Source organism: Dama dama, chromosome X (genome assembly GCF_033118175.1).
Source record: "Dama dama isolate Ldn47 chromosome X, ASM3311817v1, whole genome shotgun sequence".
Classification (NCBI taxonomy): Eukaryota; Metazoa; Chordata; class Mammalia; order Artiodactyla; family Cervidae; genus Dama; species Dama dama.
The window spans coordinates 90,822,025-90,846,613 of record NC_083714.1 but is presented as its reverse complement, the minus strand read 5'-3'; the positions used below and the strand labels follow the sequence as shown (position 1 = coordinate 90,846,613).

General features: G+C 39.0%; 1 protein-coding gene across 7 annotated transcripts in view; it reads right to left on the bottom strand.

Annotated features, from left to right (window-relative positions):
- The window catches only part of SNX12 (sorting nexin 12), an 85,266-nt gene that overhangs the window by 47,884 nt on the left and 12,793 nt on the right, over positions 1-24,589 (bottom strand). Inside the window, exons 5-7 of one of the 7 annotated variants that reach the window (XM_061137008.1) lie at positions 19,466-19,528; positions 16,624-16,705; positions 14,981-16,470 (exon numbers count right to left, since the gene is read on the bottom strand). The exons of 2 other annotated variants lie outside the window; for them this stretch is intronic. In XM_061137008.1, the coding sequence (XP_060992991.1) occupies positions 16,259-16,470; positions 16,624-16,705; positions 19,466-19,528 (357 nt within the window). In that variant the 3' untranslated portion in view covers positions 14,981-16,258. Of the gene's footprint in view, positions 1-212; positions 3,450-14,980; positions 16,471-16,623; positions 16,706-19,465; positions 19,529-23,330; positions 23,481-24,589 lie in introns of those variants that run through there. 4 more of the 7 variants (XM_061137009.1, XR_009692006.1, XM_061137011.1 and 1 more) reach the window with 4 other exon arrangements.

The window sequence follows — 24,589 nt, the reverse complement described above, 5'->3', positions numbered from 1 at the left end:
GGCTAAAATTTAAAAGACCAACCATATCAAATGTTGGAGAGGATATAGAACAAGTGGAATTCTTATACATTATCAATATGAATATAAAATGGTACAACTATTTAAGAGAACTGTTTTGAAATATCTTATAAATTTAAATATATATACCTACCCTACAGTTTAGAAATGCCACTTCTGTCTAGATACTTACCAAAAAAACTCTCCAAAAGACAAAGCAACAAAAGTATATGTTTATGAAAAGACTTTAGTCATAATAGATAAAAAAACATAAACAATCCAAATGTTCATCAATAATAGAAAGGACAGACTGGCATATTCACACAATGGGATATCACTCAATAACAAAAAGGAGAAAACTTGATATGCACAATTAACATGGGAAAATCTCAAAAACATTATGCTAAACAAAAGAAGCATTACATATAAACTGTTCCTTACAAGCTATAGATTTTGAAGCAAATGTTGGTTAATAAATGCATTAACAAGTAATACATTTTACTAAGGAGAGAACCAGACAATTACACAAAGATTCATGGGTAAGAATGTTCATCACAGGTACTTATAATAGCAAGAAAACCTGAAAACAACCTAAATGTCCATTAAGAGAAAATTAAATTATATTACATCCACAAATTAGAATACTACACAGCCATTTAAAATTATGGTACAATGCATATTCATTGACACAGAAAAAAGTTCAGAACATGCTACTGAGTGAAAACAAAATGGATTACAAACAACTCTCCTTGGAAAGAATATAAAATGATTGATAATACCCAATATTGACAAGTATGTGGGAAAAACATACCTTCATATTCTCTCGGTAAAGGGTATAAAATGGTAGAGTCTATGACTGTAATTGAAATTCTAAGTGTGCATACCATTTCACATAGCAATACATTTCTAAAACTTCATCCTATATACTCACATAGGCACATAGATACATGTACAAAGAATGTAATAGTCAAACATTATAACAACCCAAATGTCTATCAGTGGATTTGGCTAAATAAAATAATAGTTCATATATACAATGGGACACTATACAGCTATTAAAATTAATTAGTTGGCATTGAGTTAGAAAGTATAATGGTGGTTACCACAGGCTGGGGGTGGAGGGAAAAGAAAAAATAATTTTTTTGTATCAAAGGGTACAAACTTTCAGTTATAAGATAAATAAGTTCTGGAAACCTAATATATGCATGGTGACTATAGTTAATAACAATGTATTATATAGTTAAAAAAGTAGATCTCTAGTGTTCTCACTACACACAGCAAAAAGTGGTAACTACGGGAGTTATGTTAATTAGTTTGGTTGTGGAATCATATCACAATGTGTACATATATCAAAGCATAACATTTTACACCTTAAATATATACAATCTTTAAATATATATACATATATATAATTCTTATTCATCTAAATAAATAAATAATATTTTAAATGAATGAGCTAAGACTCCAAATAGGCAAAATAATCTTCAGAAAGAAGAACACAGTATCACACTCCCCAATTACAAACTATACTGCAAAGCTACAGTCATCAAAACAGTGTTACTGGCATAAAAACACATATATAGATCAATGGAACAGAGTGCAGAGGTCCAAAATAAACCCATGCTCTTACGGTCAATTGACCATATGACCAATCACAAAAGAGACAAGAATACACAATGGAGAAAGGGCACTCTCTTCTATAAATAGTGCTGGGGAAGCTGGACAGCTACATGTAAAAGAATAAAATTAGAACACTCTGGGACTTCCCTGGTGGTACAGTGGATAGGAATCCACCTGCCAATGCAGGGAAAATGGGTTTGATCCCTGGTCTGGGAAGATTCCACATGCCACAGAGCAACTAAGCTACTGTGGGCCATAACTACTGAAGCCTGCATGGTCTAGGGCCTGCAAGCTGCAACTACTAAGCCTATCTGCTGCAACTACTGAAGCCCATGTGCCTGGAGCCTGTGCTGTGCAACAGAGAAGCCACTTCAATAAGAAGCCTGCACACTGCAATGAAGAGTAGGCCCACTCACCACAACTAGAGAAAGCCCATGTGTGGCAACGAAGACTCAGTGCAAGCAAAAAAAAAAAAAAAAAAGGAACATCCTCCAACACCATATACAAAAATAAACTCAAAATGGATTAAAGCCCTAAATTTAAGATTGGATACTATAAAAACTCCTAGAGGAAAACTAAGTTCCTTCACATGAGTCTTGGTGATGGTTTTTTGGATTCACATCAAAACCAAAGGCAACAAAAGCAAAAATAAACATGTGGGACTACATCAAACTAAAAAGCTTCTGCACAGCAAAGGAAACCATCAATAAAATTAAGACAACCTAATGAATAGAACATATGTGAAACTCATATATCTGCTAAGAGGTTAATATTCAAAATATATAAAGAATTCATACACTCAATAGGTACACTCAATAGTGTGTGCACTCAGTCATGTCCAGCTTTTTGCAACCCCATGAACTGTAGACCGCCAGGCTCCTCTGTCCATGAGATTTCCCAGGTAAGAATGCTGGAGTGGGTTGCCATTTCTTTCTCCAGGGGATCTTCCCGACCCAGGGATCGAACCTGCATCTATTGCATCTCCTGCATTGGCAGGCAGATTCTTTACCAACAGTGCCACCTGGGAAGCCCACACTCAATAGTAACAAACAAACAAAAATCTGATTTAAAAATGAGCAGAAGATCTAAATAGACATTTTTCCAAAGAAGACATTCAAATGGCCAACAGGTACATGAAAAATGAAATATCAATAATCATCAGGGAAATGCAAATCAAAACCACACAATATCACCACACACCTGTTAGAATGCATGCTAAGTCACTTCAATCATATCCGAATCTTTGCAACCCCATGGACTATAGCCCACCAGGTTCCTCTGTCCATGGAATTCTCCAGGGTGAGAATACTAGAGTGGGTTACCATTTCCTCCTCCAGGGGATCTTCCCAACTCAGGGATGGAGCCAGGTGTCTTATGGCTCCTGCATTGGCAGGCAGGTTCCTTGGCACTAGCACTACCTGGGAAGCCCCCTGTTATAATGGCTAATTTCAAAAAGACAAGAAATAACAAATGTTGGTAAGGATGTGGAGAACAGGGAAACCTTGGGTGCATCACTGATGGGAATGTAAATCGGTGCAGCCAGTAGGGAAAATAGTTCGGAGATTCCTCAAAAAATTAAAAACAGAACTACCATATGATCCAGCAATTCCACTTTTTGTATTTATCTGAAGATAATGAAAACACTAACTCAAAAAGGTATATGCACCCCCATATTCAGTGGAGCATTATTTACAATAGTCAAGATATGGAAACAACCCAAATGTCCATGAATGATGTGGAACAAGCCTGTCTGTATATCTGATAGTTCTCTCCTGCTTTGTTTTTCCTTACCAGTATCCTCCTGTGATGGCTATATTGCCTAGCAAGCACACCTGTGGTTGTAAAAATAGTAGAGCAAAAGAGAAAAAAACTTGGTTATTGATATACCAGATTTGTGTATGTCTTTTAAACATATACAATTTCCACTTTACATGGAATAATCAGGAAAAGTGTAAAAACTCAAAAGTTAAATAAAAAAATTTATCAGTTAAAAAAATAAATGTTCATCAATGGATAAATAAAATGATGTGGTAAATATATACAACAGAATATTATTCAGCCAAAAAAAATGAAATTTTGCCATCTGTGGCAACATGGATGGACCCTGAAGGCGTTATGTTAAGGGAAATAAGTCAGAAAAAAAATACCATATGATCTCACTTGTATGTAGAATCTAAAAACAAACAAACAAAAAAACAAGACAAATAAAGCTCATAGATATGAGAGAACAAATCAGTGGTTGCCAGAGGTGGGAGGCAATATGGGAGAAGGGATCATGGGGATGTAATATAAAGCATGGTGACTGTAATTAATAATACTGTATTGCATATTTGAAAATTGCTGAGAGTAAATTTTTTAATATAATCAACAAAGACACACTGTACCACACAAGGAACTATATTCAATACTCTACAATAACCTTTATGGGAAAGGGATCTGAAAAAGAATAAATGAATATATATATAACTAAATCACTTTGCTGTACACAAGAAACTAACACAATATTATAAATCAACCATACTCCAATAAAAACTACTTTTAAAAAAAGGAGAGTAAATCTTAAATAAGTTCTCAACACAAGAAAAAGAAGTTCATAACTATCTATAGTGATGGATGTTAACTAGACTTATTTTGGTGATCATTTCACAATATGAAATTCAATAACTGATACTGAATCATTATGTTGTATACCTGAAACTATATGTCCATTCACACCTCAATAGAAAATTGTTTGAATTTTAAAAAATGAATGCATTGATGCTGTATGTATAAAATGACCAAATGTCCAAAATAGATTATGCAAAAAGGAAGCACAGAATGGCATATAAAATATAACATGTGCCCATTATTATAAAAATATAAAAGTATGTGTATAGATGAAACTCTGGAAGACCTACACTAAATTCTTAACAGAGGTTATCTCAGAGTGATAGAACTACCAGATAGAAATCTCTAGACTGTAGGTTTATGTTATTAAGCCATTCTTTTATAATACACATTGTTTTTAAAATAAGAAGAACACCTTTTGAAAGATAAAGTGAAGGGTGGACTTCCCTGGTTGGCTCAGTGGATGGGAATCCTCCTGCCAATACAGGGAACACAGGTTTGATCCCTGGTCTGGGAAGATTCCACATGTTGCAGAGCAACTAAGTCTATGTGCTGCAACTACTGAGCTCATGCACATAGAGACCGTGCTCCACAAAAAGAGAAGCCACCGCAACGAAAAGCCGGTATATCACAATGAAAAGCCCATATATCGCAATGAAGAATAGCCCCTGCTTGCCACAACTAGAGAAAGCCCAAGCACAGCAATGAAATCCAGTGTGACCAAAAATTAATTAATTCAAAAAAAGAAAGTGGAGGGGTTATGGATTTGAAGGGAAATTACAAAAGGATTAAGGTAGTGAGAAAGCCTTAACAAACCAAAGTGGAGGACAAAGACTGCAATAATGGAATTTTACATTTTCAGTAGAGTAATTCTGGGAAATGGCCAAATCCAGGAGCAGGCAGAGAGATTTTTGTCGCAGAACTAGAGTGGCAAACACTAGCAGTGGCCAGAGAACTGTGAAGCTGGGGTGCTGCCTGGTTAGTCAAATCACAGAGCTCTCTGATCAGGTGAAGAGCTGGAGTTTGGGTAGAGGGGAGAATAAAAGCTAGGTGCCTGAAAAATTGGGACTTGTCTGACCAGGGATCGAAATCTGGCCCCCTTGCACTGAGAGTGTGGAGTCCTAGCCACTGGACCACCAGGGAAGTCCCAATTCCTTCTTGATGTAGTAATTTATTAACTTCTTTTATATTTCCTTATTTTTTTTGAGAACGCAGGCATCTGGCTCTTATTCTCCCCTCTACCCAAACTCTACACTCCAAAAGTAGGGGGCCCAGATTCGATCCCTGTTGGGGGAACTAGATCCTGCAATCTGCAACTAAAATCCTGCATTCCACAACTAAGATCGAAGATCCCACGTGCTGCAATAAGACTTGGCACAGCTAAATAAATAAATAAATACTTTTTTAAAAAAAAGAAGGAATAAGAAGAGAATTCCTCAGCAGTCCAGAGGTTGGGACTCCACACTCTCACTGTCAGGGGGCCCAGGATTTGATCCCTGGTCAAGAAATGAAGATCCCACAAGCTGTGGGAGGCAACCAGAAAAAAAAAGAAGAAGAAACAGTAATAATACCAGAAGACATGAGCATTGAATACTACCAGAAGGCATGAGCCTTTTAATCTGGGTGTTGAAAGCAATGGTCTGAAAATAGTGAAGAATAAGAATGATGATCATTTCTACTGTGAAACAAATAAAAAAGACTAATGACTAAAATGACTGAAAAAGACAAATAACTCTCCAGCAATGGTGACATATAATAATATGGGTACTCTCATGTATGACTGGTAAGAATGTACATTAGAACAAACTTTCAGGAATAGTGTGGGTAGTGTTGACTTGCTGTTGTCCAGTCACTCAGTCCTGTCTGACTCTTTGCAGCCCCAGAACTGCAGCACACCAGGATTCCCTGTCCTTCACCACCTCCCAGAGCTTGCTCAAACTCATGTCCACTGAGTCGGTGATGCCATCCAATCATCTTGTCCTGTGTTGCCCCTTCTCCTGCCTTCAATCTTTCCCAGTATCAGGGTCTTTTCTAATGAGTTCGCACTTCGCATCAGGAGGCCAAAAGATTGGAGCTTCAGCTTCATAGCATCAGTCCTTCCAATGAATATTTAAGGTTGATTTCTTTAGGATTGACTGGTTTGATCTCCTTGCTGTCTAAGGGACTCTCAAGAGTCTTCAGCACCACAGTTTGAAGGTTTCAATTCTTTGGTGCTCATCCTTTTTTATTGTCCAGCTCTCACATCCATACATGACTACTGGAAAAACCATAGCTTTGACGACATGACCTTTGTAGGCAAAATGATGTCTCTGTTTTTTAATACACTGTCTAGGTTTGTCATAGTGTTTCTTCCAAGGAGCAAGCATTTTTCAATTTCATGGCTGCAGTCACCCTCTGCAGTGATTTTGGAGCCCAAGAAAATAAAGTCTCTGACCATTTCCATTGTTTCCCCATCTACTTGCCATGAAGTGATGGGACCAGATGCCATGATCTTACTTTTTTTGAATGTTGAGTTTTAAGCCAGCTTTTTCACTCTCCTCTTTCATCTTCATCAAGAGGCTCTTTAGTTCCTCTTCACTTTCTGCCATAAGGGTGGTGTCATCTGCATATCTGAGGTTATTGATGTTTCTCCCAGCAATCTTGATTCCAGCTTGTGCTTCATCCAGCCTGGCATTTCTCATGATGTATTCTGCATAGAAGTTAAATAAGCAGGGTGACAATATACAGCCTTGATGTACTCCTTTCCCAATTTGGAACCAGTCCTTGTTCCTTGTCTGGTTCTAACTGTTGCTTCTTGACATGCATGCAGTTTTCTCAGAAGGCAGTTAAGGTGGTCTGGTTTTACCATCTCTTGAGCCTCCTTTATTGGCAGATGTATTCTTTACCACTAGCATCACCTGGGAAGCCTTGATAGCACGTGAAATGAGTGCAGTTGTGTGGTAGTTCGAACATTCTTTGGCATTTCCCTTCTTTGGGACTGGAATGAAAACCGACCTTTTCTAGTGACCCCATAAGAGACTGAGTCAGACTACCCTGTTTGTGTTGAGTCTCCAGCAGAGACAAATAGTCCACAGTTTGTTGTGATCCACACAAAGGCTTTAGTGTAGTCAATGAAGCAGAAGTAGATAGATGTTTTTCTGGAATTCTCTTGCTTTTTCTATGATCCAATGGATGTTGGCAATTTGATCTCTGGTTCCTCTACCTTTTCTAAATCCAGCTTGAACATCTGGGAGTTCTCGGTTCACGTACTGTTGAAGCATAGCTTGGAGAATTTTGAGCATTACTTTGCTAGCATGTGAAATGAGTGAGTGTGAAACTTTCAATTGATATACTGAACTTCATCAAAATTATGAACTTCTGCTCTTCAAAAGATACTGGTAAGAGAAAGAAATGACAAGCTACAGACTGAGAGGAATGTCTGCATATCTGATAAAGGACTTGTACTCAAAATATAAGAACTCTCAAAAGTCAATAATGAGAAAAAAATAATCCAATTTTTTAATGGGCAAAAGATTTGAACAGACATTATATCAAAGATGCTCAATACATTAAGTCAAATACAAATTAAATACAAATTAAAACCACAATGAAAAACTTAATAGAATTAAAAAAAAAACTGACACTACCAAGTAGTGAGGAACTAGAACTAACTGGAACTCTCACACATTACTGAAAGGAATACAAAATTGTATAACCAACTTAGAAAACAGTTTGGCAGTTTCTTATAAAGTTAAACATACACTGACTATACAACCTAGCAGTCTCATTCCTATGCATTAAACCAAGCAAAATGAAAATTTGTGTTCACACAAAAACCCTAATGCTAATGTTAACAGTGACTGCATTTGTAATCACAAAACACCAAAAAAACCCAAATGTCCCTCAACTGGGGAATGGAAAAGCAAACTGTGGCACATCCATACACTGAAATCTATTTAGCAAAATAAGAAGGAACAAAGTACTGGTACAAGCAAGGGCATGGAAACATTTTAAAGGCTGTGCATGGATTGGAATAAGCCAATTTCAAAAGGCTATATACTGTATAATTTCATATATATATATATATATATAAACTTTTTTAGTCATCCTGTGCGGTATGCAGGATTTTAGTTCCCCCCAACCCATGCTCCCTGCATTGGAAGATCAGAGTCTTAACCACTGGACCACCAGGGAAGTCCTTGTATGATTTAATTTATATGACAGTTTTGAAAACACAAAACTACAATGACAGAAAATAGGTAGTGAGTACTAGGAAGTAGGGAGGAGTTGACCATAACGGAGAACTGGGGAATTTTTTGAAGTGATGGGTCTATTCTGTATCTTGATTATCATGGTTGTTACACAACTAGAATGCATTTGTCAAAACATGCAGAAATGTACACTAAAAAGAGTGAATTTAAAAAAAAAATAAAAGGAGTGAAGTTTACTATACATAATTATACATTAAAAAATGAAAAAATAATCCTAGCACACACATGCATACACACACATAAACACTTAGAAATGTATGAGAACAAAGGAACAAGGAGATTTGGGGGGTGATAGACATATTCATTATGGTGATAGTTTAATGGGCATGTACATATGTCAAAACTCACCAAACTATATTCTTTATGTACAGTTTACTGTACATTGATCATACCTCAATAAAGCTTTTCTAAAAAGGAGGAAGATACATGAGGGGACTTCCCTGGTGGTCCAGTGGCTGGGACTCTATGCTCCCAATGAAGGGGGTCCAGGTTCAATCCCTGGTCAGGGAACTTGATCCTGCACGCTCCAACTAAAGATCCCACATGCTGCAACGAAACTGAGGGCCCCGTGTGCCACAACCAAGCCTCAGAACAGCCAAATAAATAAATTAATTTTAAAAGAAATGAGAAGAAAATATAAGTGAGTATATTTAAAACCTTGAAGTAGGGACAGCCTTCCCAAACAGAGGAAAAATAAAAAGCCATAACGGAAAAGAATGATGTATTTGACTACATTAAAATTTAAAGTTTCTATTCTAAAGAGATAAAAAATAAATACAAAAGAAGGGTAGATTGGGGAAGTGTTTGTAACATATATAAAAGACAGATAATTAATATCTAAAAAATAGAGAACTAGAAATCAATGAGAAAAAACAACCCAATAGAAACATAAGCAAAAGATATAATAAGCAAATAAGAGGAAATGCAAATAATAAACATATGAAAGGAAGATATATAAATTGGCTAATAAGCAGAGAACTACAAATCAAAACATCACCTTTTGCCTTACAGATTTAAAAAAATTATTTTAGTTTTTTGGTTGTACTGGGCCTTCACTGCTGCATGTGGGCTTTCTCTAGTTGAGACGAGCAGAGGTTATTCTTCGTTGAGGTGTGCAGGCTTCTCATTGTGGAGGACTCTCTTGTGGGGTATCACAGGCTCTAGGCACACAGGCTTTAGTATTTGTGGTGCATGGGATTTGGCTCTGCAGCATGTGGAATCTTCCCAGACCAGGGATTGAACCCATGTCCCCTGCACTGGCAAGCAGATTCTTATCTACTGTACCACCAGGGAATTCCCTGTCTTACAGATTTTTAAGTTTAAAAAGATTGATATCAATTGTTGGCAGAGGTATGAGGAAATATGTGCTCTCATACACTGTTGTTGGAAATATTCAGCCTTTTGGTGAGCAATACTGTACTATCTATTAAAATGTAAAATGTGCATACCCTTCAACCCAGTAATTCTATTCTTCATTACCTATCCTATAGAAACACTTGCATATATCCACAAAAAATAGGTAATGGCGGGGGGATAAATTAGGAATTGGAATTAACATATACACACTATCATATACAAAATAAACAAGGACCCACTATATAGCACAGGGAACTGTACTGAATATCTTGTAATAACCTATAACGGAAAAGAATCTAAAAAAGAACACACACACACGTATATATAACTGAATCATTTTGCTCTATACTTGAAACTAACATAATATTATAGATCAACTATATTTCAATAAAAATATTTTAAGCCTTAAAAATATAATATGTTTTTTAAAAATGCAATATGCTTTGAACCAATAGCAGTTCCAGAACTAGTTCTAAAAAATAACCAGAAATGAAAAAAAAAAAGACCAACATACCAGGTATTTATTACAGTATTATTTATAATAACAAAAAATTCCAGTGTATATCAATAGGAGAATATGAGATAAATTTTAGACATTGCTTAGAAAAGACTGACATCCACATAATGACATTAATTGTATTGCTATGATTTCTTATTTGTATTTTCTCATTTTCTACAATAATGTTATACTTTCATAATAAAACAATTAAAAAATTTTCATAGTAAAAGTTTTTAAAAAGAGTTAATGGAAAAAAAAATAAAAAGAATTAATGGGAAAAAAACAAAAATTAGAAACTCTCTCAGTGATCCTCAAACTATACGTGGCAAAGGACCAATATGCAACACCTCTAATTTATGTAATATTGCACATTATATGTCAATTTAAAAATGAAAATAATTGCTAAATGGTAAATTTTATGTTATGTTTATTTTATCACAGTTATAAAAGGGAAGTGGGAAATGGTATATGCATACTGTAGAATATGATACAGCATGTCTTATGTAAGAAACACATTTAACCTCATTCTCTTAGGTATAGTGCCAAATAAAAACGTAAGCTGTGGAACAATGTAGAGTATATCACTTATATAGGGAAAAATAAACAAAATATATATATTTGTATTTTTAAATACACAGAAGATGATCTGGAAGAACAAACACCAAACTGGTAAAACCAGTTTCCTCTGGGACAGGGACCTACATTGGAGAGGCTGAAAAAAACTATCTATAATGTTTGACTCAAACAATAAAAATATATTCACGAATTACTTGAAGACTCAAAACTTCAACAGTATGTGAACCATAAACTTCCAGATGTTCAAGCCGGATTTAGAAAAGGCAGAGGAATCAGAGATCAAATCGCCAACATCTGTTGGCTCATCAAAAAAGCAAGAGAGAGTTCCAGAAAAACATCTACTTCTGCTTTATTGACTACGCCAAAGTCTTTGACTGTGTGGATCACAACAAAGTGTGGAAAATTCTTCAAGAGATGAGAATACCAGATCACCTGACCTGCCTCTTGAGAAACCTCTATCAGGTCAAGAAGCAACAGTTAGAACCAGACAAGGAACAATGGACTGGTTCCAAATTGAGAAAGGAGTACATTAAGGCTATATATTGTCACCCTGCTTATTTAACTTCTATGCAGAATACATCATGAAAAATGCCAGGCTGGATGAAGCACAAGCTGGAATCAAGATTGCCGGGAGAAATATCAATAACCTCAGATATTCGGATGACACCACCCTTATGGCAGAAAGTAAAAAACTAAAGAGCCTCTTGATGAAAGTGAAAGAGGAGAGTGAAAAAGCTGGCTTAAAACTCAACATTCAAAAAAACTAAGATCATGGCATCTGGTCCCATTACTTCAAGGCAAATAGATGAGGAAACAATGGAAACAGTAAGAGACTTTATTTTCTTGGGCTCCAAAATCACTGCAGAGGGTGACTGCAGCCATGAAATTAAAAGATGCTTGCTCCTTGGAAGAAAAGCTATGACCAACCTAGACTGCATATGAAAAAGCAGAGACTGAGTAGTATTCCATGGTGTATATGTACCACAGCTTCCTTATCCATTCGTCTGCTGATGGGCATCTAAGGTGGAGAGGGAGGTGGGAGGGGGGATCAGGATGGGGAATACATGTAAATCCATGGCTGATTCATGTCAATGTACGACAAAAACCATTACAATACTGTAAAGTAATTAGCCTCCAACTAATAAAAATAAATGAAAAAAAAATAAAATAAAAAGGCAAAAAAAAAAAAAAAAAAGCAGAGACATCACTTTGCTGACAAAGGTCCACATATTCAAAGCTATGGTTTTTTCCAGTAATCATGTATGGATATGAGAGTTAGACCATAAAGAAGGCTGAGCGATGAAGAATTGATGTTTTTGAACTGCGGTGTTGGAGAAGACTCTTGAGAGTCCCTTGGACTGCAAGGAGATCAAACCAGTCAATCCTAAAGGAAATTAGTCCTGAATTGAGAGGACTGATGCTTAAGCTTAAGCGCCAATACTTTGGCCACCTGATGTGAAGAACTGACTCATTGAAAAAGACCCTGATGCTGGGAAAGATTGAAGGCAGGAAAAGGGGAGGACAGGGGATAAGATGGTTGGATGGCATCACTGACTCAACGGACACGAGTTTGATCAAGTGCCGGCAGTTGGTGATGGACAGGGAGGCCTGGCATGCTGCAGTCCATGAGATCACAAACAGTCGGACATGAATGAGGGACTGAACTGAACTGAACTGATACTTTTCCACAATTTACTGATTAAAAAAGAGTTTTAAAGAGGACTTTAACTGGCAGGATGAAGGAAAATGCATGATGCCAAGTTCATTTTATAACAACTACACAATGTTGCCTCTATACATCAAATATCTTCTAGCTTTATTTACGTGCATGGACAATGTGGGGAGGGAGGACAGAAAGTGCTCAGGAAGTTTTTGGACTCATAATATTCCTAAAAGAATTTTTTAAAATAACATTTACATATTTATTACTACTTATAAATAACCATGGCAAAGTAGTATTGTTCATCAAGTTACAAAAAAAGACAGTATCAGATCAAAAACAGTATCAGATTAGAGAAATAAATACATAAGACACCACTTTCTTCAATATTACTAATAGGAAAAGTCTATGGGGGGGATAATGGTCACAAAGAAGAATTTATAGTAAATTGAAGGAGCGAAATAAGAAAGTGACTTAAGAGAAACAAAATTGATTTGTAAGTTGAAAAGAAAAGTATAGGTCAAAGAGTTCTTATTGGCAGAACAACAGGGAGAAGTTGGCAGAACTGCTAAATGGTTTACCTCTTTTCTCTGAAAACTGAGGGTGTAAAAAGCATGGCTAAGGTCTACGCAAACAGAGTTGACATTTCAACGAAACATTTCAAATTTCAAGACTGACACTGATGTATACTCCCTTGTGTTCAGATAATAGGGACTCCTGATGATATTAAAGTGAGAAAGGGCATGTGCTAATGAAGTACAATGTTAGATCCTAGCTTCATCTTAGGAAAAGATCTGCTGAGAAATTCAGGAGAACCGTTACACTTAAAATGGATGAGACTGTGAGGAAACAGACATAAATTATACATAAAAGCTTAAAATAAAATTTCTAGGCTCAAAAGCTTGCGAGTTCTATGTATTTCTCAAATACACAAATGTGATCCACATGTGACTGATAATGGATAGACACACTTCTTATATACAAAGAATTTTCTCATGTCATTACAAAACAATACAGGCATTACATAGTGGTACCAGTGATTTTATGGTGGTAGCTCTGTTTTCTTGATTTAATTTCAGATTTAAATGCAGGGCAATAGTGCATAAATAGTAAAAGAAGATAAATGAAGCCAGAAATAAGTAAACAAACAAGAAACTAAAAAATTAATATATGGAACTCAACAATTAGAATATCTGCATGCACAAGCCATACAAAACATACAGCTATTAAATATTAACTTCAAATTGTATGAGTGAAATGGCCTGAAAGAACATGGCACAACATCATATTGTGTGTTCAATTTCTTATAATGACAAAAAAATGGAGACATTAACAATAATTTTTAACAACCAACAAGGACCTACTATACAGCACAGGGAACTATATTCAACATTATGCAATAACCTATAAAGGAAAGGAATCTGAAAAAGAATATATTTGTATATATGTATGTCTTCTCTAGTAGCTCAGATGGTAAAGAGTCTGCCTGCAAGGCGGGAGACCTGGGTTTGATCCCTGGGTCAGAAAGATCCCCTGGAGAAGGGAATAGCAACCCACTCCAGTATTCTTGCCTGGAAAATCCCATGGACAGAGGAGCCTGGTGGGCCCCAATCCATGGGATCGTAAACAGTCAGACACGACTGAGCAACTAACACACACATATACGTATAACTGAGTGGCTGTGCTATATACCTGAAACTTACATGATATGGTAAATCAACTACACTCTAATAAAAATTTATAAAATAAAAAAATTGAAAATTCTTTTTATATAATTTTTAAAACTTTATTAATTTTAATGAAATTTTGGCCATACCATATGGCATGCATGATCTTAAGTTTCCTGACCAGGGATGGAATCGTGCCACCTGCAGTGAAGGAGTGGAGTCTTAACCACTGGACCATTGGGCAAGTCCCTGAAAATTCTTAAATGAGTTATGTACTCAATGTTCTTCCCACTTCCCATCACTCCACAGAAATTGCCATTGCAAAGGTCACTAAATCTCACAGATGCCTTTCAGTCCTCATCTTACTTTGGTCTCTCAGCAGCATTTAATACAGTATTAAATGTACTCCTTCCTTTTTTCCTGCCAACAATACTCTATTCCCTTGGTTTTCATGACACCTCACCCTCTAGCTTTTCTTCCTATGTCTCTTCCCATTCCTCAGCTTCTTTTGTGAGCTTCTCCCTTCTACCTCCTATTCCCTCTGTAATCCAACCAAAGGCAGATAGGATATGATTGGGAAATTATTATGGAAAGATTATCAAACTGCCAACATCTGTTGGATCATAGAAAACGCTAGAGAATTCCAGAAAAGCATCTACTTCTGCTTCATTAACTATGCTAAAGTCTTTGACTGTGTAGATCACAACAAACTGTGGACAATTCTTAAAGAGATGGAAATACCAGATCTCCTTACCAGCCTTCTGAGAAACATGTATGCAGGTCAAGAAGCAACAGTTAGAACCAGACATGGAACAACAGACTGGTTCAAAATTGGGAAAGGAGTACATCAAGGCTGTATATTGTCACCCTGCTTATTTAAATTCCATGCAGAGTATATCATGAGAAATGCCAGGCTGGATGAAGCACAAGATGAAATCAAGCGAGAATCAAATTTTTTTTGGGGGGGAAGGTAAACCTTTATTTAGAAAAGAGAATTCAAATGACCATTTAAATCCCCCTTTCATTTCCAAAACAGAAACAAATAAGAAAACAAGGAAAAGATTATATCTATCAAGCTCCCGCCCTCTATCATTTTTAGCCATTTTAAAACTACATTTCCTGGCAGAAGAGAACAGCTGATGATGGGCTCTAGTTCTAGGCTCTAGGAACCAAGGAAGAGACGAACAGAGTGGATGGTGGGGTGTGGACAGATGGGCTTGGGGCTCAGACAGGCACATGCCCAGTACCCAGGAAACAATGTTTAAAAATATACATGCATAGATAAATTTCCCAGAACCTAGGCATGGAAAGCTTATAACCATGAATACAGCAGCAGAATTCAAGCTGGGTTTTTGGCTCTCAAAAAAAAAAAAAAAAAAAAAAGGAAAAAGGAGAAAACGTGAACCTCAGCTAACTGTCCCTAACTTTAGCCTCTCAGCTATGTCCTCCAGTCCCATTCTGGGGGCCACATCTGCAGGGTCAACAGCTACTCTGAATGATGGGAGGTGTGAGGAGGAGCCAGCCAGGAACACCCCACGCCAAATCCAGCAATGAAAGATTAAAGCCTGCAGGTGACTCGTGTGGGCAAGGGAGCCCCCTGAATGGGCCAGAGTGCCCTGCCATACCAGGCGAGGGAAAGCAGAGGCAATAAGAAGTCGAGGCCTTGCCAGCTGGAGCAAACCCTCAAGCACTGCCACCTCCAGGTCTCGGGCCACTTTTGCCCAAGGCTGCCTTTCTATAAGAAGGTTTGGCCTGAGCTAAATATCAGACTTTTCTAGGGGCAAAAAATGGGAAGGGAAAGGGGGACGTAGCAAAAAGTAAAAAGCAGTGGGAGGAGAGGAGCAGAGAGTTGCAGCTGAGGTGTGTGAGGAAAGGGAGTAATTCCCTGAAGTCTTGAGTCCTAGCTGAGGCCGCTGCCTGCTCTCCCTCCGCTGGGACTCCCACCTTCACCCCAGTCCTCCAGTGAGACCAGAGTTTCCTGACAGTTCTTTCTCCTCAACCTTAAAGAGTTCTGAACCTCAAACCACTATCTCTGCCCACTGACCGCCCCCCCCCACAGCAGCCTGGAGAAAGGGACAAGTCCTAGGGGAAACACGCAGGCCTGTGGGGAGCTCTGGGCAGGAAGCTCAGAGGCTGCTAAAACAGCAAATGCAACCCTTAGTCTGCCGCTCCAGGCTGTGGCAACCACTTGTTCCAGAGCCCGGATGAAGAGGATCCCCTGGTTGGCCAGATGAATGCCTAATGAAACACAGAGGATAAAAGGACCTGGTCACGCCCTCCACTGGCCCCAAGGTCAACAGCCCCAGTGTGGAAAGCAGGATAGTCAGAGACAGGCATGACCGCACAGAGCAGTTCCACCCCGAGAGGATGCAGACATGACACACGTCTCACATGTGTGTGTCTGCAAGAGGGCTGGGTCCACAGGTCTCAGGCAGGGAGAAGGTTGGGTCAGAAGGCACCACCAAGAAACGGCCTGAAAAATAAATAACCAATGAGATCAATGGCTCCTGCAACCCTGGTAATTAAAAATCAATGGGGAGTGCTGGATACATAGAAGGAAGGGGGAATCCCCCTTCTGCCTCTCCCAGGGCCACCAAGAAATTATGAGGCACAGGATTAGGAAGAGGTTGGGGCGGGGCAGGGACCACAGGCAGAGAATGTAGACAGGCCTGGAGAAAATCTAACCGTGGGAAAAAGGGAACAAGAAAGGTGGGGAGGGAACGAAAGTTTCTTGGATCTAAGTTTCCAGAATCATGGAATACTTCCACAGTCTCTGATCTGGTAAGCTCTTCTGGAAAAGAAGTGCTCTTCCCCTGGGAGCCCATCATGGGGCCATGACTTCCATCCCAAAGCTGGACAGTAGGCAGAGGTGGTCTGAAAAGCAGAAGGCATTAGATAAGCCATTGGCAGCCCAGAGAATTGCCGGGAGAAATATCAATAACCTCAGATATTTGGATGACACATACTTATAGCAGAAAGTGAAGAATTAAAGAGCCTCTTGATGAAGGTGAAAGAAGAGTGTGAAAAGCTGGCTTAAAACTCAACATTCAAAAAACTAAGATCATTGCATCTGGTCCCATCACTTCATGGCAAATAGATGGGGAAACAATGGAAACAGTGACAGCCTTTATTTTCTTAGGCTTCAAATTCACCGTGGATGGTGACTGCAGCCATGAAATTAAAAGATGCTTGCTCCTTGGAAGAAAAGCTATGACAAACCTAGACAGCATATTAAAAAGCAGAGACATCACTTTGCCTACAAAGGTTTTATAGTCAAAGCTATGGTTTTTCCAGTAGTCATGTATGGATGTGAGAGCTGGACAATAAAAAAGACTGAGTGCCAAAGAATTGAAGCCTTCAAACTGAGGTGCTGAAGACTCTTGAGAGTCCCTTGGACAGCAAGGAGATCAAACCAGTCAGTCCTAAAGGAAATCAACCTTAAATATTCATTGGAAGGACTGATACTGAAGCTGAAGCTCCAATACTTTGGCCACCTGATGTGAAGAGTTGACTCATTAGAAAAGACCCTGATGCTGGAAAAGATTGAAGGCAAAAGGAGAAGGGGACAACAGAGGATGAGATAGTTGGATGACATCACTGACTCAATGGACATAAGTTTGAGCAAGCTCTGGGAGATGGTGAAAGACAGGGAAGCCTGGTGTGCTGTAGTCCATGGGGTTGCAAAGAGTCAGACATGACTGAGCAACTGAACAACATTAAATTCTGTTGCATATAATCCTGCAAGCCTAAAAGATACTTCTCTCCCCATTATGAATCAATATCAAATGAATAAGCATAGCTTTCTGCTGAAGTAAACCACTGTGGTAGGCTAAATAGCCAAAGATGGCTCTGTCTTAATCCCCAAAACCTGTGAATATTTTACCTTACATGGCAAGAGAGACCTTGCAAAAGAAAAAGAGACTTTGATGATGTGATTAAGTTAACGATTTCAGTGATTCTGTTTACAACAGCTAAGACACGGAAGCAACCTAGATGTCCATCAGCAGACGAATGGATAAGAAAGTTGTGGTAGATATACACAATGGAATATCACTCAGCTATAAAAAAGAACACATTTGAGTCAGTTCTAATGAGGTGGATGAAACTGGAGCCTATTATATACAGCAAAGTAAGTCAGAAAGAGAAACACCAATACAGTATATTAATACATATATATGGAATTTAGAAAGATAGTAGTAACGATCCTATATGCAAGGCAGCAAAAGCAACACAGATGTAAAGCACAGACTTTTGGACTATGTGGGAGAAGGCAAGAATGGGATGATTTGAGAGAATAGCATTGAAACATGTATATTACAACATGTAAAACAGATGACCAGTGCAAGTTCAATCCATGACGCAGGGCACTCAAAGCTGGTGCTCTGGGACAACCCAGAGGGATGCAGTAGGGAGGGAGATGAAAGGGGGTTCACGATGGGGAGACACATGTGCACCTGTAGGTAATTCATGTCAATGTATGGCAACAACCACCACAATATTGTAAAGAAATTATCCTCCAATTAAAATAAATTAATTAATTCTAAAAATTTTTTAAAGATTTCAGTGATTTAAGTTAAAGTTAGGGAGATTATTCTGGTGGCCTCTACATAATCATAAGGGTCCTCATAAGTGAGAGGAGGAGGCAGGAGAGTCAGAAAAGGAGATGTAAAGACATAAGTAGAAGTTGAAGTGGAGACTGCTGGCTTTGAAGATGAAAGGGAACCATGAGCCAAGGAATACAGACAGCCCCTAGAAGCTGGAAAAGAAAAGGAACAGATTCTCCTGGAAAGTCACCAGAAGGGACATGGCCCTGCCAACATGTTGATTTTAGCCCTGTGAGTTTGTACTTCTGACCTCTAGAGCTGTAAGACAACAAATCTCTTTAGGTCATTGAGTTTGTGATAATTTGTTACAACGGCAACAGGAAACTAATATGCTTACTTTAAAAGGAAAAAAAGAAGAATAAACTGAATCCTAGGGAAAAGATGGCTCACCCAAAGAAACCTCTTAGGACCTTCTAATCATGACAAGAAAGAACTCAAGGAACCTCTTCTCCAGAGTAAGTTGACAGACCATCTGGTGATTTTTCTTCTGTCTTGCCTTAAGGGCTGTTTGCCTGGATGGTCTGTCAGAAGTCCCCAACCTTTTTGGCACCAGGGACTGCTTTCATGGAAGACAATTTTTCCACGCACCAGGAAGTGGGGGCATGGTTTCAGGATGATTCAAGCATTACCTTTATTGTGCACTTTATTCTAATCTTGGGCTTCCCTTGTGGCTCGGCTGGTAAAGGATCCGCCTGCAATGCAGGAGACCTGGGTTCAATCCCTGGGTTGAGAAGATCCCGTGGAGAAGTGAAAGGCTACCCACTCCAGTATTCTGGCCTAGAGAATTCCATGGACTGTATAGTCCATGGAGTCGCAAAGAGTCAGACACAACTGAGTGACTTTCACTCACTCATTCACTCTTATTTCTAATCTAATGCCTCCACCGATCTGACAGGAGGAACCAGTCAGCAGCCCAGAGGTTGGAGGCCCCTGGGCTTGGTGACTCTCCCACTCCCACCCTCCAGAAAATACCTGAAACTGGGCTGCTTCTTCCCTTCCCTTCATCCTAGATGAGGATTTCTCTAGGAAGATGTTAGCTCACCTATAGGCTACTTCCTCCCATCATGAGGGTGGAGGCCAGGAAAGAACTAGTGCCATATAGGAAGTTCCTATTGATCAACTGATGAAACCTGGGGGTGGGGATACTGAGCTCTGAATGGGATCCTTCTTTACAGGAAATGGCCCCCTCATCAGGTGTCCCATTGAATGCAGCCAACTACTAAGGTCAGCAAACATCATGGACAAGAAATCAATTGAGGAACCCTGGAGAATCACAATCCTAAGTTCCCTTTATTCTCTGCTGTATTCCAAGACAGACAGACCTTTTGAAAACAAAGAACAAAAAAATATGTCACTCAGGCCATCCACAAAAATAAATCCTAGCAGTATCAAAGATGTAATCAAATACACAGAAATCCCTATACAAGTATTAGAAAACAAAGAGAAATGTTTATGACCTTGGCATATGGAAGACCTTATTAAACAAAAACAAAAATCAAAAGCCAAAAAGAAAAGATAAATCTGACCTTGAAATTTAAAACTTCTACTCAATAAAAGGTACCATAAAGTTAAAAGGCAAGAGACTGAGAGCAAATATTTGCAATATATATAAAATACAGGACTATACTGGATAAGAAAAAGACAAACAATATAGAAATACAGGTACAGAATATGAGCAGGCACATCACAGGAAAAATATGAATGGCCAACGAATGGATGTTCAACTTCCTTCTTAATCAGAGTACTAAAAATAAACAATGAGATTCTATTTTCATATTGGCAAAATGTAAAGTTTGTTAATATTCAGTGTTGGGAACAGTAAAAAGAAATAATACCTCTTGCACCCTGCTGGGGAGAGCATAAGTTAATACAGCCATGTTGGAGGAGCATTTGACAATATCTCAGTCAGGTCAGTCAGTTCAGTCGCTCAGTCGTGTCCAACTCTTTGTGACCCCATGAACCGCTGCATGCCAGGCCTCCCTGTCCATCACCAATTCCCGGAGTCCACCCAAACCCATGTCCATTGAGTCGGTGATGCCATCCAACTATCTCATCCTCTGTTGTCCCCTTCTCCTCCTGCCCTCAATTTTTCCCAGCAGCAGGGTCTTTTCAAATGAGTCAGCTCTTCACATCAGGTGGCCAAAGTATGACAATATCTACTAAGATTATAAATGCATATAGTTTATGATACCACTGCTAGGTACATATCCTAGAGTAGATGCTCAGATGTTCTCAAAAGGTGGTCCACAGATCCCTAGAAACCCCCAAGATCATTTTGGAGGGTCTGTGAGATTCAAAACTTTTCATAAAAGTATTAAGACAGCTTCCTTGGTGGTCCAGTGGTTAAGAATCTGCCTGCCAATGCAGGGGACACAGGTTCGATCTCTGGTCCAGGAAGATTCCACATGCTGTAAAGCAACTAAGCATGTGCCACCACAACTAACCATGCACTGCAGCCACTGAAGCCAATATACTGTAAAGCCTGTGCTCCACAACAAAAGAAGTCACTGCAATGAGAAGCCCACAAATCGCAACTAGAGAGTAGCTCCCACTCACTGCAACAAGAGTAGCCCCTGCTAGCTGCAACTAGAGAAAGTTTGTGCACAGCAATGAAGACCCAGCGCAGCTATAAATAAATAAAGTATTAAGACGTGTTTGCCTTTTTTACTGTGCTGACATTTGCACTGATGGTGCAAAAGCAAATGTGGGAGAAAAAGAAAAAGCAAAGGTGGATAAAAGGCAGTGGGACCAAACTGTACTAGTAGTCACTATTTTTTAACCACCACACACTTAAGAATGTCCTTGATGAAGCAGTAAAAGTTATTACATCTCCACTGTTGGTTTAATATTTTGTATAACAAAACAGGAAGTACAGATAAAGTATTTCTGTTGCATACTCAAGTTGGGTTGTGCCAAGGAAAAGTACTTGTGAAACTGAGTTGTGAGCTGAACTAGCCACTTTTAAAATGAAACACCATTTTTCTTGAAATAACAACTGACAGATAAACCATGGATACTCAGACTTGGGTTCTTGGCAGGTGTTTTCTTGAAATGGACAAAATGAGTCTGTTGCTTCAAGAAAAACTGAAAGAATCTGAGCTTTTTTTTTTTTTTTAGAATCTGAGCTTTCGAGCAAAAAATAAAATTTTTGAAAATTTACACCTCCACCATGGATAGGTTTGGCAGCTTTTCAATACTTAAAAGACTTCTGATGAGAGCAGTGGTGATATTAATGAATGTGACTTTTTTCACACTGTATAATGAACTGTGTCAACATTTGAAAGATCTGTGTAACAGTGAAAACAACATTTTCCAAACTGCCAATACATGTTATAAAATCATGCACCCAGTAAAAGATCTATTAAAGAACAAGGTAGACTAATGGATTTTAATGTAACAAAATATGAAAAGTTGACTGATACAGTTTCAAAATCCACATTAAAAGTAACCTTTTAAAAAGTAATCTTTAAGAAACTAGCACTTGTTAAGGATTGATGTAATATTAAACAATATACACAATTATTTGAAAAGGCTATTAAAATACTGCTCATTTTTCTAATTACACCTGTGTGATATACTTCAACCAAAACATCATAGTAGATCAAATACAGAAGCAGATATTAGAATCCAGATGTTTCCTATTTATCCTATTTAAGAGACTTTCAAAAATGTAGCACAATTTTACTGTTCTTTTTTGGCTTTGCAAAAGTAATTTTTTATCTACAAATATCATTTAACATGTAATTAGCTTATTGCTGTTATTTTTAATGACTATTTTTAAATTATCACTTTGTAATTTCTAATACATTGAATAGTGATAGATATAAGCTCACATAAACAAATTCTCTTAGGAGTGTGGAGGGTCCTGACATTAAAAAGTTTGAAAACCACTTTCCTAGAGAAACTCTGACAAAAATGTCAAGTCAGGAAATGTTCATAGCAGGGCTCCTTGTAAAAGCCGCCCCCCCCCCCCGACAAAAAAAAGGTAAAATCTAATTGTCTATCAATAAGGAATGGTTAAGTAAACCATTTAACAGCCGTTCTATGGCATGTGTGTGTATGGTCAGTTGCTCAGTCCTGTCCAACTCCTTGCAACCCCATGGACTGCAGCCCACCAAGCTCCTCTGTCCATGGAATTTTCCAAGCAAGAATACTGGAGTAGATTGCCATTTCCTTCTCCAATTCTGTGGCATACTATGACACATTTTTTAAAATGAAGTAAATCTTGATATTAGTGAAATTAAAATGCTTCCAAAACACTGAACAAAAACCTTTCAGGATATGTACAGTATGGTATACTTTTTGTACAAATGGACACAACACATTGTCTTTTAAAAAGAGTTGGAAGACTACAAGGATACATACAAAACAGTTGATAGTGGCTACCTTTGGGAAGGGTAAGAGGACTAGGATTGTGGGTAATGGCCAACGTGTACTTTAGCACCATTTTTCCGTAATGTTTTGAGGGATTCCCCACCCCCCCACCCGCCGAGGAGAATGTACTAGTGTAATTAAAAATAATTGGGGGAAAGGAATAAAGCAACAAGGTCAGGTCCACTGACACTGAGAAAGAAAGGGCACTGGCTCTGAGTCCAGGCTGAGATGGCCAATGTATTTGCTGCAGTCGTTCTGGAGCTGATGAGTCTAGGAAAAAGCAAGCAGTGAAATCAGGCAACGGAGGGTATGGTTGGCTCAAACGGTTTTGACCACCCGGATGGAGAAATTTCTGAGTCAGGCACCCTCTGCTTCCTTCTTGGTATTTAATTCAAAGGAGGCCTTCACGGCCGCAGAGCCCAGCCTTTCCCGCTTCCGGCTTCACCTCTCTCTGTGGTCCCCGTCCGGGTCCCCCACCCCCACTCCCCAGGCCGCATCAGAGGAAGAGCTCGGGACCAGCGGTGGTGGAAGGAGTCCTGCAGGTTAAGGCACGGCCCCTCTTAAGTGCTAGGCAAGGAGACTACAGGCAGTGTCGCGGCGGCACATCCGGAGACACTCTGAGACGCCAAAGCGTGGACCTGGGGTGACGGGGTTGGGGGATGGTTAGAGGGTAGCTAGGGTGCGGGATGCAGGAAGTTACCGAACAAGCCAAACGAGCTCCGAGGTGTCCCGCCGACTCTTCCAGGTGCCCTGAGGCAGGTTATGCTTTCGAAACCAGTGCCACAAGGTCCCCATTGGTCTTCCATCCCAGCCAACCAGCTGTAATCCCTATGGCCCACCCCTCGATTAAGAAGCCAATCAGAAGAGAGCATGTGCTTCCCGTTGCATAGGACCAATTAAGTTTGCTCATTTCTGACGTGTGGATAGCCAACCAGAAGAGCGGAGGCCTGGCAAGTCGGCCTCTTATTTCAGTCACCAGCTCGATCTACGTCACTGTCCTTGTCCCGTCCCTACCTGTAATCTAAATAACCGAAAAGGAGATCAAAGCTGGAGGGATCGTGGTCCAAAAGGCAAAGTGATATTTCCCTGAGTTTCTAAAGAGATTAGCCCTGAGGTCAGACGAGCCTGTGGTTGGGCTATCAGTCCTGTTCTGGGATTGGCCTCAAGTAGTGCCAACCTGAGAAAAATATTGGTCGTCATGAGAGCGCCTCAGATATGCTGCTTTGCCACTAGGCTAGTAGTTTCATTTTCCTCCAAATTGAGGTGGGAAGAAGGTTAGGATAATCCTGGACCTTTAATTGAGATATGGGTTTTTCTATAATAATAAGTGTAGGGATGCTCAGTTAGCAGCAATAGATACTGCTTATAGAACAACTAAA